The 13,315-nt window shown below is 44.0% G+C and overlaps 1 protein-coding gene across 1 annotated transcript; it reads right to left on the bottom strand.

Moving 5' to 3' along the window:
- Positions 1-231: 231 nt before the first annotated feature.
- Positions 232-12,757, bottom strand: KLHL42 (kelch like family member 42). The gene is made up of 3 exons (XM_068191696.1): positions 11,724-12,757; positions 5,194-5,387; positions 232-1,446 (listed from the first exon to the last, which is right to left on the bottom strand). The coding sequence occupies exons 1-3, from the start codon at positions 12,623-12,625 to the stop codon at positions 995-997; spliced, it is 1,548 nt and encodes a 515-aa protein (XP_068047797.1). The 5' UTR covers positions 12,626-12,757; the 3' UTR covers positions 232-994.
- Between the last annotated feature and the right edge of the window lie 558 nt (positions 12,758-13,315).

Here is a 13,315-nt window from a genome sequence, read left to right as displayed (position 1 = left end):
GAAAGAGCCAACACTCACAGGTCTCTGCTCTGGGGGATGTGTTCAGGGAGTCATTTACAAGAGCCAAGCCTTCCATGCATGTCCCACAGGAGTGTTACCATAATCAGGATGTGCCTGGAGCAGGATCACCTCTGCACGCGCTCAGGGCCATCTTCACAACACATAGATTGTTACCAACTGCAATTTGATCTTTAAAACTCAGTTTTAAGTACCACAGAACACAACAAGGTAACTAAGACTCAAACCTTTATGACAATTAGGAAACTCCACCCTTTGAATAAAGAACCTTTTTACTTCTATCTTAATAGTAGCAAGAAATGCTGCCAACTTCCATTAAAGGAGCATCTACTTTCCAATCAGTAACTTTAGCCTCTAGGTAATTCCTACCAGTCCCTGGCAAAGCACTGCACTACAAAGAATTCAGAGAAAGTTCTTGATGATGGGATCCCAATTGCTGGCACCTTTGAGAATGTCACTTGCTGCCATGGAAGAGATAAAAATGGGATAGTATAAACAATTTGAAACAGCGTGCATTTGACAGAACATTGCTTGAGTAAAAACTGTATTTTGAAAGAAATAAATACTGTTGTTATTTTGATTATACTAATTATTTACTTTATTGAATTGTTTCCACTTTTAAAATGTATATGTTTTGTTCTACACTGTCTACTAAGACGAAGAATAAAAACAGACTGCTCAGTTTTGCCTTTGGAACTCCTGTATCAGTTGCCAACACAATAATTTTACGTTTAAATTGCAAACAATACCTGGTGAAATTTTAATCCAAACTAGTAAAATTTTTAAATCGACATCTTAAAAGTGTTTCTGGAAGCATTTATCTTCATACTGAATTCTGAAACCTTTTTAGAGAACAGAATCAGTATTTTATGCCTGCATTATGCAACCACATTACATTGTGAATATGGAATTATTCAGAAGGAGCAATATTTCATCAAAGAACCATTAATGAACTGAAAAGAAAACTCTTGTGCTGTTACACTTCTCTCCCATCAGGCAAATACATAGAACAGATCAGAATGTTTTGTCCAAAGGCTGGGAAGCGCCCCAGTGACTCCCAAGTGTCCATGAAGATGTTATACTTCAGGAAGAGACGCTGCTCCAAGCTGGAAGACAGAGTAATATTCCTACTCAAGATATAGACTCCATCGTTGTGGAGAGTGCAAGTCAAGTTAAGGCCGGATTTGGAAGAGTTCTCATTGAGGTAGAGCCACTCTTTGGTGGCAGTGTTGTAGGACTGCACCGTCAGCACGTCCTCACTGGAGCTGGATCTCTGGCTTGGTCCAAGGTCTAGGATGCAGCCCCCCACCAGGTAGATGGTCTCCTCCACAGACAGCATCTGCTGCTTGCGGACGTGCACGTCACACAGCTCCAAGTTGGTCCAGGAATCAGAAGTGGGACAGTACTGCAGGATGCTCATGTTCCTGCCTGAAACAGAGAGGAGACATTCACAAATAAATAATTTTGTCAGAAGACACTTGTGGGGGAGCATCCTTCTTTCCTACAAAGCATCCCAGCCTTTCCTGCAGATTGCTCACACACACTTGCAGGGCAAGCCAGGGGAGAAATGGTGATCACTGCCTACTGCAGCTCTTTGCCCTTGACAAGAAACTTTGAACGTTCTGTTCCTTGGCACAGGGGAAAAAAAACGATGCTACTTCTGGCATATTATATGATGTAAATTGTCTGGGCCTGCAGATTTTAGCAGAATTTAACCCCTACCTTTCAGCTTATGCTTTTAATTTTGTCTCTGATTGATACATAAATACTTTTTTACAAAGAGGGAAATGGAACAATATTCTCATCTCCAGAAGTGGTCACAGATGAATCAAACTATCATGAAAAGAGTATACTTCATTAATGGCTGCCAAGTAATGATTTATCATCCAAGCTTAACTCTGATACTTTGCATTTCATTCCATAAATCAAAGTTTTATGGAATAAAGGTTCTAAAACTGGTTACATTTCAGCAAGTGGTCTGGATGACCTAAGGGCACCTTATAAAGAGAGAAACACACATTGTCAAAATCACCTCAGAACCAGGAAATCTGTGCTCTTCCATCAGGCAGAGGCTCAGAAAGAAGCTGAAATCATCTCCATAATTCACAACTCGGTGTGTGCATATGTTTGCAATAGTGTTATTCCACAAAACTGTTACAATGCCATCCTGATTTATGGTGCAGTGAAGACCCTGGCTGTGCCCAAGGCTTCACTAAATTATCGTAGAATGCACACAACTCAGTAAATTCAGTTCCAGTCTCTGGAGACCTGAGCTCAAATCCAACCTCAAGTGACAAGCAGGAACAGGTTTGCATGCTCTAGACAGGACTTTTATTAACCCTGCTCCATGGTACCAGTCTGTCCTGCATGATGACTTCCAGATGAGCTCACAGGGGGAAGAGCAGACAGGGACATACTTGACAAGTTCTGTAAGGGCACAGGTATAAATAGCTAGAAATATAACTGGATTGTCGTGAATGAAGTGCATCAGTGGCATGATCAGGGAGGTGCTGCTCTGTCCAGCATTTGCACCCTGTTTATTTTCAAGGCAGTGCTCTGTGAAACTACAGCTCTACATATAGATGACCTTTGTCTACAAACAACCTGTCATTCTCTGACTCATTAAGGGGAGGAGAAGTCACAATTAAGTTTCTATGACTATCTATAGCAGTAAACTTCCACTTCCCCTGGAAAATGAGTTATTTGAGAGGGGGTGTATGAAATAGAAGTCCATTGCAATGTGGTCCTCACATGCTCAGTCCACAGCCTGAGTCTTTTATATCCACTGAAACAACAAAAAAACCCAAAACAAAACCCACAAAAATATGAACACTACAGTGCGTGACATGGAATCGCTATTAGGATCTAGGTTCAGAAGTGAGAGCTGCAAACTCAAGAGAAGGACTTTATTCAAGAAGTGTCATTATGATTTACAATGGGAAATTCCAGATCCTGCCATCTTTTGGAAAGTGCAGTCTCAGAAGAAAGCTCTACACAAATTTTAAAAATAGCCCACAAAATCTACCAACTGAGGTATATACAGAAATCCCAAAAATTGCTAAAAATAACATAATACAAGAAACATCATTTGCTGCATGTGTTTTATGTAGTAAAGGTAGCAAACCAGCATATAAACCTTAGTCTTTCTCATATCTTTAGGTCGTAACATTGTCTGACACTGGCATACTTCAGAAGGAAAATCACCAGTGTAACTGTGGCAATTCTTGCGTCTAAGTCTGCTATCAAGATGTTACAGAAAAAATGATTCTAGACCCTTATTCAGGAAATTATTTATAGCAAGCACAGGTGTTTGGTGTCCTGAGTGATCCTGTATTTATACAGAAGCCTAAATGTGCTAGTTATCCACGGCTCAAAAGTTCCTATTTTACTGCTTGATTTCCATTGAAAAAGGCTTTTAGGAAAAGACTTGGGAAATGACCAAGGTTTGGAGGGCAGTGGCAATCCCCTGGAGTGTGAAGGAAGCCAGAGGTAACTTACATCTCTCCTTCGGCTGAACGTACAGGCAGCAAGTACCAAGTCAGGAGCCTGACACAGGGCAGCAATCCTGACTGCACATGCCTTGTTCAGGAGTTTTAAAGGAATGGGATCTGCAGCAGCAATGTGCTGACCTTCCTCTTATGACAGCAAGACTAGGCAGCCTGATGAAAGCACAGCACAAGTATCAGAAAAGGAACTTGCAGAGCACAAAGGGTGTAAGAGAAAAGCTTGTCCTCCCATAATTGTGTAGCACTCTTAACCAAATCAGAGGTTTTTCACCTCACCTCTTCTTTCTCTCTCTCTAGATAAAAATGTCAAATCCTTAACCCTGGTCTCTAGAAACAAGACTTCCCATTAATCTGTTTCAACCCCTTCTCCTCGTTCTCTTGTCTCACAGGATGTTTCCCTTTGGATCTGACTTCTCAGCCCAACAAGTGTTTCATGCCAGACATCTCAGACTCCCAGTGCTGGACATGAGGGAGCACAGTGGCCGCAGCAGATCCTGTAGTGGGGGTGACCAGAGGACTGGGACTGTAGCACACACAGAACAGCACAGAACAGCTCTCCATATAGACACAGGCATATTTTCCTCACAGAAGCCACCAGGCTCTGGGTCAGAATGGTCTGCACAAAATGTGTTTGAGGGTTTTCATTACCAGAAGGACCTTAAGGGGTGGCAGTGTGTCTTTTATAAATTTTAAAATGATTCAGAGCTCAAATCTGCTCACACACTAGAAGCTTCTTCTAACATCAGCTTAGTTTTGCTTGCAGTACTGTCTGTAAAAGCTGATCTGTCTTCCAATTTCATTCTCTGCTTGGAAAGAAAGCCTTAAAACTGCTGTGGTCAACTGAAGTGGGCAAAGGCCAAATTCAAACTTACAAAATCCTGGCAAATACTGAACATTTGACATGTTTAAAAAATTTACTTCCAAAACTCTGAGAAAATGTCTTCCTCCCAAAAAATGGCACTATGTACTTAAGGAATGAACAAATGGGAGCTTTTTTTAACTAAACTTGTTTGCCCACTGGATAAAAGAAAAGTAATTGTTAGAAGAGAATGAAACTTCAAATCCTCCCCTCCATCCTCAGAAAATCTGGTATAGAAATTAAATAAGCTGAAAGTGTTGGTTCTTGCTTCAGCTTTTGATTGTTCTATTCTGTTATTAAGGTATAACTTGAATTTGCCTGTGAAACACTGAAATACTGTAGTAAAAAGACCATGACACCTATTAGTACATGAGAAATACTAAGGCAGACAGATACTGTCTATTAATTTTTCCTTCTCACAGTCTAAACCAGCAAAAAAAAAAAAAGCAAACAAAGTATATCTATTGAGACCTCTCTGTACTGCGTGATCAAAATCTAAGAAAAGGGGTAGTGGCTAAGCTGGGTGCTGAAGTACCCATCAGCTTGTTCTCTGCAAGTAACAGAGCCTCAGGTCCACACAGGCTCTGGGAAAAAAAAATAAATACCTGATTCTTTTCTGATAGAGCTATTGTTTTGTTTTGCTTATTTCATCAATCATTTTCTAGCAGCAATTTATTTCTTTGTGTTTTAATTAGCATTACACAGCCTTCTACACGAGTTCAAAAGCTTTCCTGAAAAAAGGGAGAAAATTATCTGGGCCTTGGAAACAATCAGGTAAAAAGCAACAAGAAGTAACAGTAAACTTGTTACCTCGTGCAGTGTATCCTCCAATAACATAGATCTTGCCCTTGCATTCACAAGCTGAGAATTCTGCAAGAGGGTTTGGCATGGACGCCACAAAATTCCACCAGTCATTCTCCGGATTGTAGCACTCCACGTTGGAAAGGGACTGGCCACCGATGGCATACAGCTTTCCACTGACAGCCAGGAGCTTGAAGTTGGACCTGAAAGAACAGATTGCAGCACTGAAATGAGGTGCATCCATGTACAGAAATACAGAGGAAAGTTCTTCCTACCCAGGCTCTGACACACTCATCACCACTCACAGCTTGCACCACTGCTTGAGGTATCTGCAGCATCTGAACTCTTCTGTGCCAGGCCAAAATGCTGTAACTGCACTGCAATTACTCAGGACAGTAACCAGTGACAGTTTGAATGGTGTTGATGATGCTGTTGAGACTGAGGAATATTTTATTTTGTATTTCAGTCGGTGCCAGTTCAGCTCTAGATGTTCAGTTAACCAATGTGCTCAGCAGACAGGTCATTTTTATCAGACTTTTAAAAATGTGCCTTTGGTAGAGAAAAGTGCATTACATGGACACACAGAGAAAGATATAATTTCAGTTAAAATTGCAGAAATTTCAAACAAGGCTCTGATGGATGCCTATGAATGCATACTTGTTTTAGGCTGTATTATGGAATCTCTTTAATAACCCTTATAAAAAGCAATTTAAAGTGGAACACATTGAATCCTGTTCAGCAAAAGAAAGAAGAGGGGATCCTCTGTAGCCTATTCATCAATAAACTACTAAATATATCCTCTGAAGCATGATCTATCTGTAAATTATGTTATACCCATAGCTGAACAAAAATGACATTGCACCGCATGAGCAATGCCCTCCAAACTGGTCATTTATTTCTTATTCTGTTCCACTATGCTCTCAAAATTCACACATGGCAAAGGGCAACTTCCTGATTCTGAAACATGAGAAGTCTCCTATCTCACACCCTGAAAGTAACACAGACAGCAACAAATGGTCCATGGGTGTGAGAGGGGCAGATCTGGAAGAAGAACTTGGAGGATGTGAAGACAGAACTCTTGTGTTCTGGTCTTCCTTCCAGCTAGAGAAGCTGGTCTAACAAAGGATGAGCTTTTCTGCTCACCAGGAAGAGTCTCACTGCCTAGAAAGGCTGTTCCTTCTCTTCTGCTGAGCCAGTTGAGATTTCACCATTACTATCCCAATTAACTGGATGTGTGGCAGTCCCTGGAGTGCACCAGCTCAGCACAAAGCCAAACAGGGAACTGTGTTATATCTGTAAAACTGAAATTATGTTTCAGACCTGCACTGGCTTGCTGGGAAGCAAAGGGAGTACCACCCTGCAGGAATACAACATTCAAAACTTACTGCTAAGTACTTTTGCAGGGTTTTGTCTGGACAAAATGAACCCTGCCTAGCTGTAGACTGCCCTGCAACTCCTTTATTAAATCTATTTGGAAAAAGGATTTGTTTCCAGATGGAATCACTTTGTTCTTGTCAGCCTGATACAGCTTTGGAAATCTAAAATGCCCCTCTGAAGGAATTAATTGCTTTTTATTTTTTTTTCCCCCTGACATCTATGATTAGGTCAGTCTGTTCATATTCCCTCAACAGCAATTATGCTTTCCATTTCAGAGAATCCAGAATAACACAGCAATCAAAAGCAGGTATGAAATGAGGATAACTACTTGCAAAACATTATGATTTTGAAAGCAATATACCTGCTGTAAAAGTTAAGACAGAGAAAAAAATTTCCACAAATTAACAAAGGGGCAAAACCACTGGGAAAATTATCTATTGAAACACAAACAGCACAACTTTCAGCTTTAAATATTCTAAAAGGAGGCCACAAACCTTTGTGTCAGTAATTTAACCACTTCCAAACACTTGCTAAAATGGATGGCACTCAGTGGAGGTATCTCGGATTTATGGAATTCATTAACAATTAGGTTCATTTTACTCAAAAGTAGCTGCAAGTATCCATCAGCACACTTTATATGAAAGTTTGGACAATGGCTCAATATGTTATGAAAAACTTCTGCCATTCACCTTTCCATGCCAGTAACAGCAGCTGTCTTTATGGAGAGTGCACGTTAGGAAATATTTAGTTCATTTTTAGTCTCTTTTAATGTGTTGGAGCAGCTGGAAACAAGGAAAGCAAACACTGAGCAGGCAGTCAGCTCTCCACAACCAACAACTGTTCCATGAACTACAGCCTGGAAACAGCGGGCCACCAAAACGGAACTCCATTTGCACCTGCGACTTGTCTAAACCTGAGGGATCGAGACGTACTTTCCAAAAACCAGGCCTAGAGGGTCCCTTCTTGCTGGGAAAAGCCGAGGTACGAGCTGTCTTCTGCTGACCCCACTGACTCTGAACAGGAGCCCAGGAATAGCAGCGAGTGGGAGCTGTGGGGTTTTACCATCGCTCAAAATCCATTCTTCACTCAACAAAGTGCAAAGCGCTGCGTGCACAAAGGAAGGAAAATATATCACACAAATGCAAAGGAGCTGGAGCAGAGAGGCTTTCTGCACGCAAGACAATATTCCACAGCTTCCCAAAACCCCCCGTGGCTCTGCATTGTGTTAGGTGTATCTGCAGGAGGCCATGGTGGCAGTGGCTGTGAAGAACCAGCACACACAGTTTTCCCTCACTGACAATCTCACTTAGTGTACAACAAAAAAGAGTTAGCCCAGATACTGGGGAGGACTTTCTGATCAGAGGGGTGACTAAACAAGGGAACAAGAGACCTGGGAGGAAGATTCCAGTGTCAGCTGGAATCTACACTGCTGGAAGATTTCAAGAACAAGTTAAATATGTATTTATTTCCAAGGTTGCCTAGGTCCTGCTGCAGAACATGAGCCTTGGAGAAACCAGCATTGTTTCTTCCTCCCAAATGATGAATTTAACCTTAAAATTTCTCAAAAATCAGATGACTTCTTTATTCTAGAGTTAAAGCACTTACAACAGAGACAAGGAATCATGAAAACACAGTTATGGAGCAATTCCAAAGCATTTTACATATTTCCAGTTAGTTCCTTTTTTTATATTTCTTATGTTAATTTGCAATGTACACTGCATCAAACATTTAGCTTTAAAAGTGTGTGATACATTTGTGGTAAGTAAGGCATGGATAGTTCTAACTTAAAAAAAAATTGTGAAGTCTATTTTCTTCCAGCACAGAAGAATTTTGAGTGAATTAAAAAAAAAAAAAAACAGTAAAAAATGAGGAAGGAGAAGGTCTCCTGAACAAGCAGCATTCCCCAGAAGCATCATCTCCTACATTCCTGTAAGAGCCCTCAGAGTGGCAGCAGTTCAGGTACAGATTGCTCACAAAAATCACGTTCCATGTGCATAATTTCAGCCTGGGGCTTACATAGGTCTTCCAGGCCTGGAAGATTTACCTGCCATGAGTAGGAAGGTTTTGAAGGAAAATAGAAGTGGAATATACAGCTATAACTGGCACATGCAGTAGAAATCCTATGAGTATATTATTTTTAAATAGCAAATTTCACCAGACAGTGTTCACTTAAAAAAAGAAAATGCTTGGAAAGGTATTCAAAGACATTACTGCAACAGTCCCCTATTCACTTTGTTAACTTCTTGACTCCAAAGACCTCAAGTGATCTTGGGCAATACTAACATGGAGCTGCTTCTATTAAAAAGTTCAAGTCATTCTCTCTCTTGAGAATTCCAAGTGCAGAAACACCTCTAGAATTAAAAGGTCTAGAAAACCTGATCTATTGTGGACTATTTGTGATCAGCGCTGGATTTAGCACTCAGACGATGCGAAATTCCATGCTCAGTCACAGGCTTCCTTGGTGAGCCTGAGCACATTATTTTAGCTCCCTTGGGTATGCATAAATTGGGAATAACACTCTCTGAAGCTCCTGGGGGCATCACAAGAACATTATACAGGACTTGCCTGTTGTGAAGAAGTTTGAAACTAAAGTAATAAGACCTGTACACCTAAAAGGAAAGCCAGCAGTGAAGACCCAAACCAAAACGGCCGCTAAACATTCCGGTGGCTTCTCTCTTCTACTTAGAAGTAAGTTAGGAGTGTTTAATCTAAGCATGAGAAGATTACAACAATGGAAATAATTCATGATAAAAATACCATAGCCATGAAACCATGAAAGGTTTGTTTGGGGCAGAAAGCTCTTATATGAAGAGTAGAGCAGCAAAATTATATCCATAACTCCTCAGTCTTCCTTCGAGGCCAACACATGCAGTCACTCATGCAGGACAAATCCAGATCCTCTGCCGTGTGAAGTCAAACCAACTTCAATGGAAACTAGAGCCCTCCCTGAAGGTATGCCAAATGTCATCCATGGGATGCAATTATATCAGCTGACATAAATTCATTTTCCAGACAGTCACATGGCTATAATTCCTAAGCAGAAGGCTGGGCAACCACCCTGCTTATTTTACTACAGCATAACAAACCAAAAATACAATGCCAAGCGAACTGCAGGACTAATTTGCAGCACAGATGTGTGGCAGACAGGCATCAGCACTGGTCATGCAGCATGCAAACCCCTCATGTTAAAAATGGTGCTGCTCCTGGCTCCTAGGACACAGGCCATCCCTCCCAGCCACAAAGCACCAAGCAGGTCATCATGGAGCTGACATGTTATGTCAGATAGAAAAAGTAATAATTAACTGCATTTTACCATGAAGCTGGTAAAATCAGAAATGTGTTTTGTGAAGGGGTCAGCTGAGTTTCCATGAAAAAAAGTTCCCCCAGTTACTCAGGGAACATCCTCACTGCTAATTTGCAGGTCTAATTCTGGGTACTTTTTGGCCTGCAATAACTACCATGGAATTTAAGACTAAAGATTATTCTAAAAATATCCATTTGCCTGCTGCCTTTCTGCAATAAATGGACGGGGTGAAATTCTAAAGAACACCTTGCTGTCACCTGCGATGGGTTTGAAGATTAAGTTGATGTGGCAATGCCACTGAAAACAGTAATAGAAAAAAATATCCATGTGTTTATTTCAAGTATAATGATTATACATCCTAGTAAAAACAAAAAAAAGGGCAAGTGTGGACGAAAAAAGGCTGATCTAGAGTTTGAATACACAAATTGTAGGGTGCAAAAAGGGCCTCGAAAAGGGCCCTAAAAACCCACGTTGCAGAGTCAACATACATAGTAACAGCTCTCTTGCTATAGACATTACAGAAACAGAACCTCATGACTTGATCAATGTGGCACTTCTGTGATGAAGTTAATTTCCACAGGAGACACTGTGTGGGCTGACCCCATCCTGCTTTTCTAGTGAGGCCAAGTGCTCTCAACCCCATTCACACAAGTCCTGCTGTTGAATGAAGCTATCTAAAACATCTCTGTTCCCCAGGCACCTCAGGGAATTCTGCTACAGGCTCAGCCTCTAAGAAAGGTCTGTAAGAAAAGGTGTTTGTAGTGCTTAAAAGCCAAACATTCATTTTACAGATTAAACTTTTCCCAGCGTTGTTCCAAGCAGTCAGAAACACTGAGAAAAATGGTTTCTGATCAGTTGTGATGACTGATTAAGGAGGTGATTATTTTAGTAGAATTCTCACAATACAAGAAGTGTGGGGGGAAAAAAGGTGAAATGGGAAAGACTTAATTTTAGGTCTAATCCCTCTTTTGAGGGGGTTTAGGTGGCAAAAGCTAAATAGAACCTGGAATAGAAACTGCAGTTTAACTACCTGGATACAAAGCATTTATGCCAATGGCTTGGGTCTCTGTGCATGCTCTTTCAATTCACTCGATAGAGAAGAGGATTTCCACTCTACAGTGAATTTTGGCCTCCTTACTTTTTCTTTTTCAGAGAGAAAGGATAAAATTTAAAATACTTTTACTAAAATGGAAACAAAGAGGAAGTTCACGTTGGAAACAAAGCCAGTTTGTTTCAGTGAAATGAAAGCCTTTGTTTTTATAACTCTGAAGTGTGGTTAAGGTAGAGGAGCCACAACAAGGCCTGTGTTCTTGGGCCCTCCTCAAGGCTAGGTCTCTATTACTCTTTCAAGTATAAATTATACAAGTGTTTCTGAATACAAACTAAAACATCCATGTGTAATAAACAGTTCAAAAGGATAAAGGTAAAAAAGAAAAACTGTCAAAACAATTAATTATTCCCAGATCCAAACACTGCCATCAAGTGAGAAATTTCTCACCGAACATCTTCCTGACGTTTTTCTGGTATTTCACCGAAGCGCAGGCCTACAAAACATTCAGATTTTTGAAAGTACAAACCATTGGACAACTGTTGCAACTAAATTGTTTCTGCCATCTCCAACTCTGGTATAGCCTGTGCATCCCCAGTAAGAGCAGGAACACTTGTCACGTACTTAACTATGAGTTACAATACGCCAAAAAGAAAGCAGGAAAGGAGTTTTCTCGATGCGTTTGTTTGGTGGTTCAGAGCAGACAGGTCTGCATCGCGTCCCTAAGGCTGAGCCGGTGCCATGCGACTCAGTAAGATCTATCTCAACAACAGGCAGGGACACACGTGTACCCCAGGGAGCAGAGGTTACCTCTTCTGGTTCATCGAGGCCAGCTGGCTCCACTCGTTCAGGCACGGGTTATAGCAGTGCGCGGCTGAGATCTCCTGGCTGGTGATGCGGTAGCCGCCGACGATGAACAGGTAATTGTCCAGCGTGGCCGAGCCGTAGCCACGGACGCTCACCAGGTCGGCGGGCACGTTGTTGGCCAGCGGAAGCCACCGCTGCGCCTCCTCGTCGTACCTGAGCATGGCCCAGGGCGCGTCCCCCGCGGGGTGACAGCCGGCGGGCAGCCCCGGCGGACAGGCGCCCATGAAGTCCCCGAGCAGCACGAGGGTGGCCGTGCCCCTCATGCGCCGCTCCCGCAGCTGCTGCTGCAGCGCCGGGGGCAGCAGGAGGTGCGGGCGGGCGTCGGGCCTGCGCAGCACCTGGTGGTAGTGGGCGGCCATGAAGTCCAGGCAGGCGTCGTGCAGGTCCTGCAGGCCGTACACCTGCGCCAGGCGGTGCAGCTCGAAGCAGTTGCCCAGGCGCACCTGCGACAGCAGCAGCCGCAGCAGGGGCGTGACCTGCAGGTAGGACGCGGCCTCCACCAGCTCCTCCAGCAGCGGCGGCTCCTCCTCGCCGCCCTCCTCCTGCTCCAGCCTGGCCAGGCAGGACGTGTTGATGAAGTCCAGCACCAGCTCCAGCCCCAGGGCGCTCAGCCCCCCGCGCAGCAGCTGCTCCTCCTGGCCCTGCCCTGCCTCCCGCATTCCCGAGCGGTAGAGCGCTCGAAAATAATCGCTCTGCTCGATCAGCTTCCTCTTGCACACCGGGTAGCACTTGTCCCCCAGTCGGATCTGCACCACCTCCTCCCCGGCACCGGCCCCATCCCCTGCTTCCCCTTCCCGCTCCTCTTCCTCCTCCTGCCGCCGCCGCCGCCGCTCCGTCAGGGACATCGCTCACTGCGGGCCTAGCCGCGCCTCAGCCCGGCCGGAGCCGCCGCGCCGGCTCCTCCTCCGCCGGCCGGGATCGGCCGGGATGGGCCGGGCCGGGCCGGGCCGGGCCGGGAGGAGCGGCCCCGGGATGCCGGGAGGCGCTGCCGCCGCTCCGGCCCTGCAAGGAGTGACAAGGGGAAGTGAAAGGAAAAAAAAAAAAAAAAAAAAAAAAAAAAAAAAAAAACACCAGGGAAAAAAAAAAAAAAAAAAGAAACCAACGCACACAGGGAGGAAAGAAAAAAAAAAAAGCCCGAAAAAGGCAATGTTGAGCGCTCCGGCGCTGCCGCCGCGGGGGCCGTCAGGGCATCCCCCGGGCCCAGCCAGGGTGGGTATCGGGGCACGGTGGAAAGGCCAGTGCTGGGCTCCAGGGGACAGTCCAGAGGCGCAGCGATCCCCCCCTGGTGCTCCCCTCTCCTGATTTGGGCCGGGATCGCAGCTGCAGGCGCAGCTCTAACCCCTTGCCATAAATGTACCGCTGCATCCCTGGCGAGACGCAGCATTCCCGAGGCACAGGCGCAGGGAAAAAGCAGCGTGTGAGCGGCACAGCTAGCCTGGTGCCATCGCATCCCCGCACTACCACATCCCTTGCCGAGCTGAATTCCCCCGGGGCTCCCCCTGCACGGCCAGAGCAGCAGAAGGACTCGGGAATGG

The sequence above is a fragment of the Anomalospiza imberbis genome, chromosome 5 (genome assembly GCF_031753505.1).
Source record: "Anomalospiza imberbis isolate Cuckoo-Finch-1a 21T00152 chromosome 5, ASM3175350v1, whole genome shotgun sequence".
Lineage (NCBI taxonomy): Eukaryota > Metazoa > Chordata > Aves > Passeriformes > Viduidae > Anomalospiza > Anomalospiza imberbis.
The sequence above is the reverse complement of the archived record's forward strand: the minus strand, read 5'-3'. Positions and strand labels throughout refer to the sequence as shown.

What these genes read in the sequence shown, in the direction of transcription:
- KLHL42 (XM_068191696.1), bottom strand. Translation starts at nt 12,625, where the DNA reads ATGTCCCTGACGGAGCGGCGGCGGCGGCGGCAGGAGGAGGAAGAGGAG. An exon ending in GCCTCGATGAACCAGAAGAG is followed by an intron (nt 5,388 to 11,723) that starts GTAACCTCTGCT and finishes CTGTTCTTTCAG; the next exon opens with GTCCAACTTCAAGCTCCTGG. An exon ending in TGGAGGATACACTGCACGAG is followed by an intron (nt 1,447 to 5,193) that starts GTAACAAGTTTA and finishes TCTCTGTTTCAG; the next exon opens with GCAGGAACATGAGCATCCTG.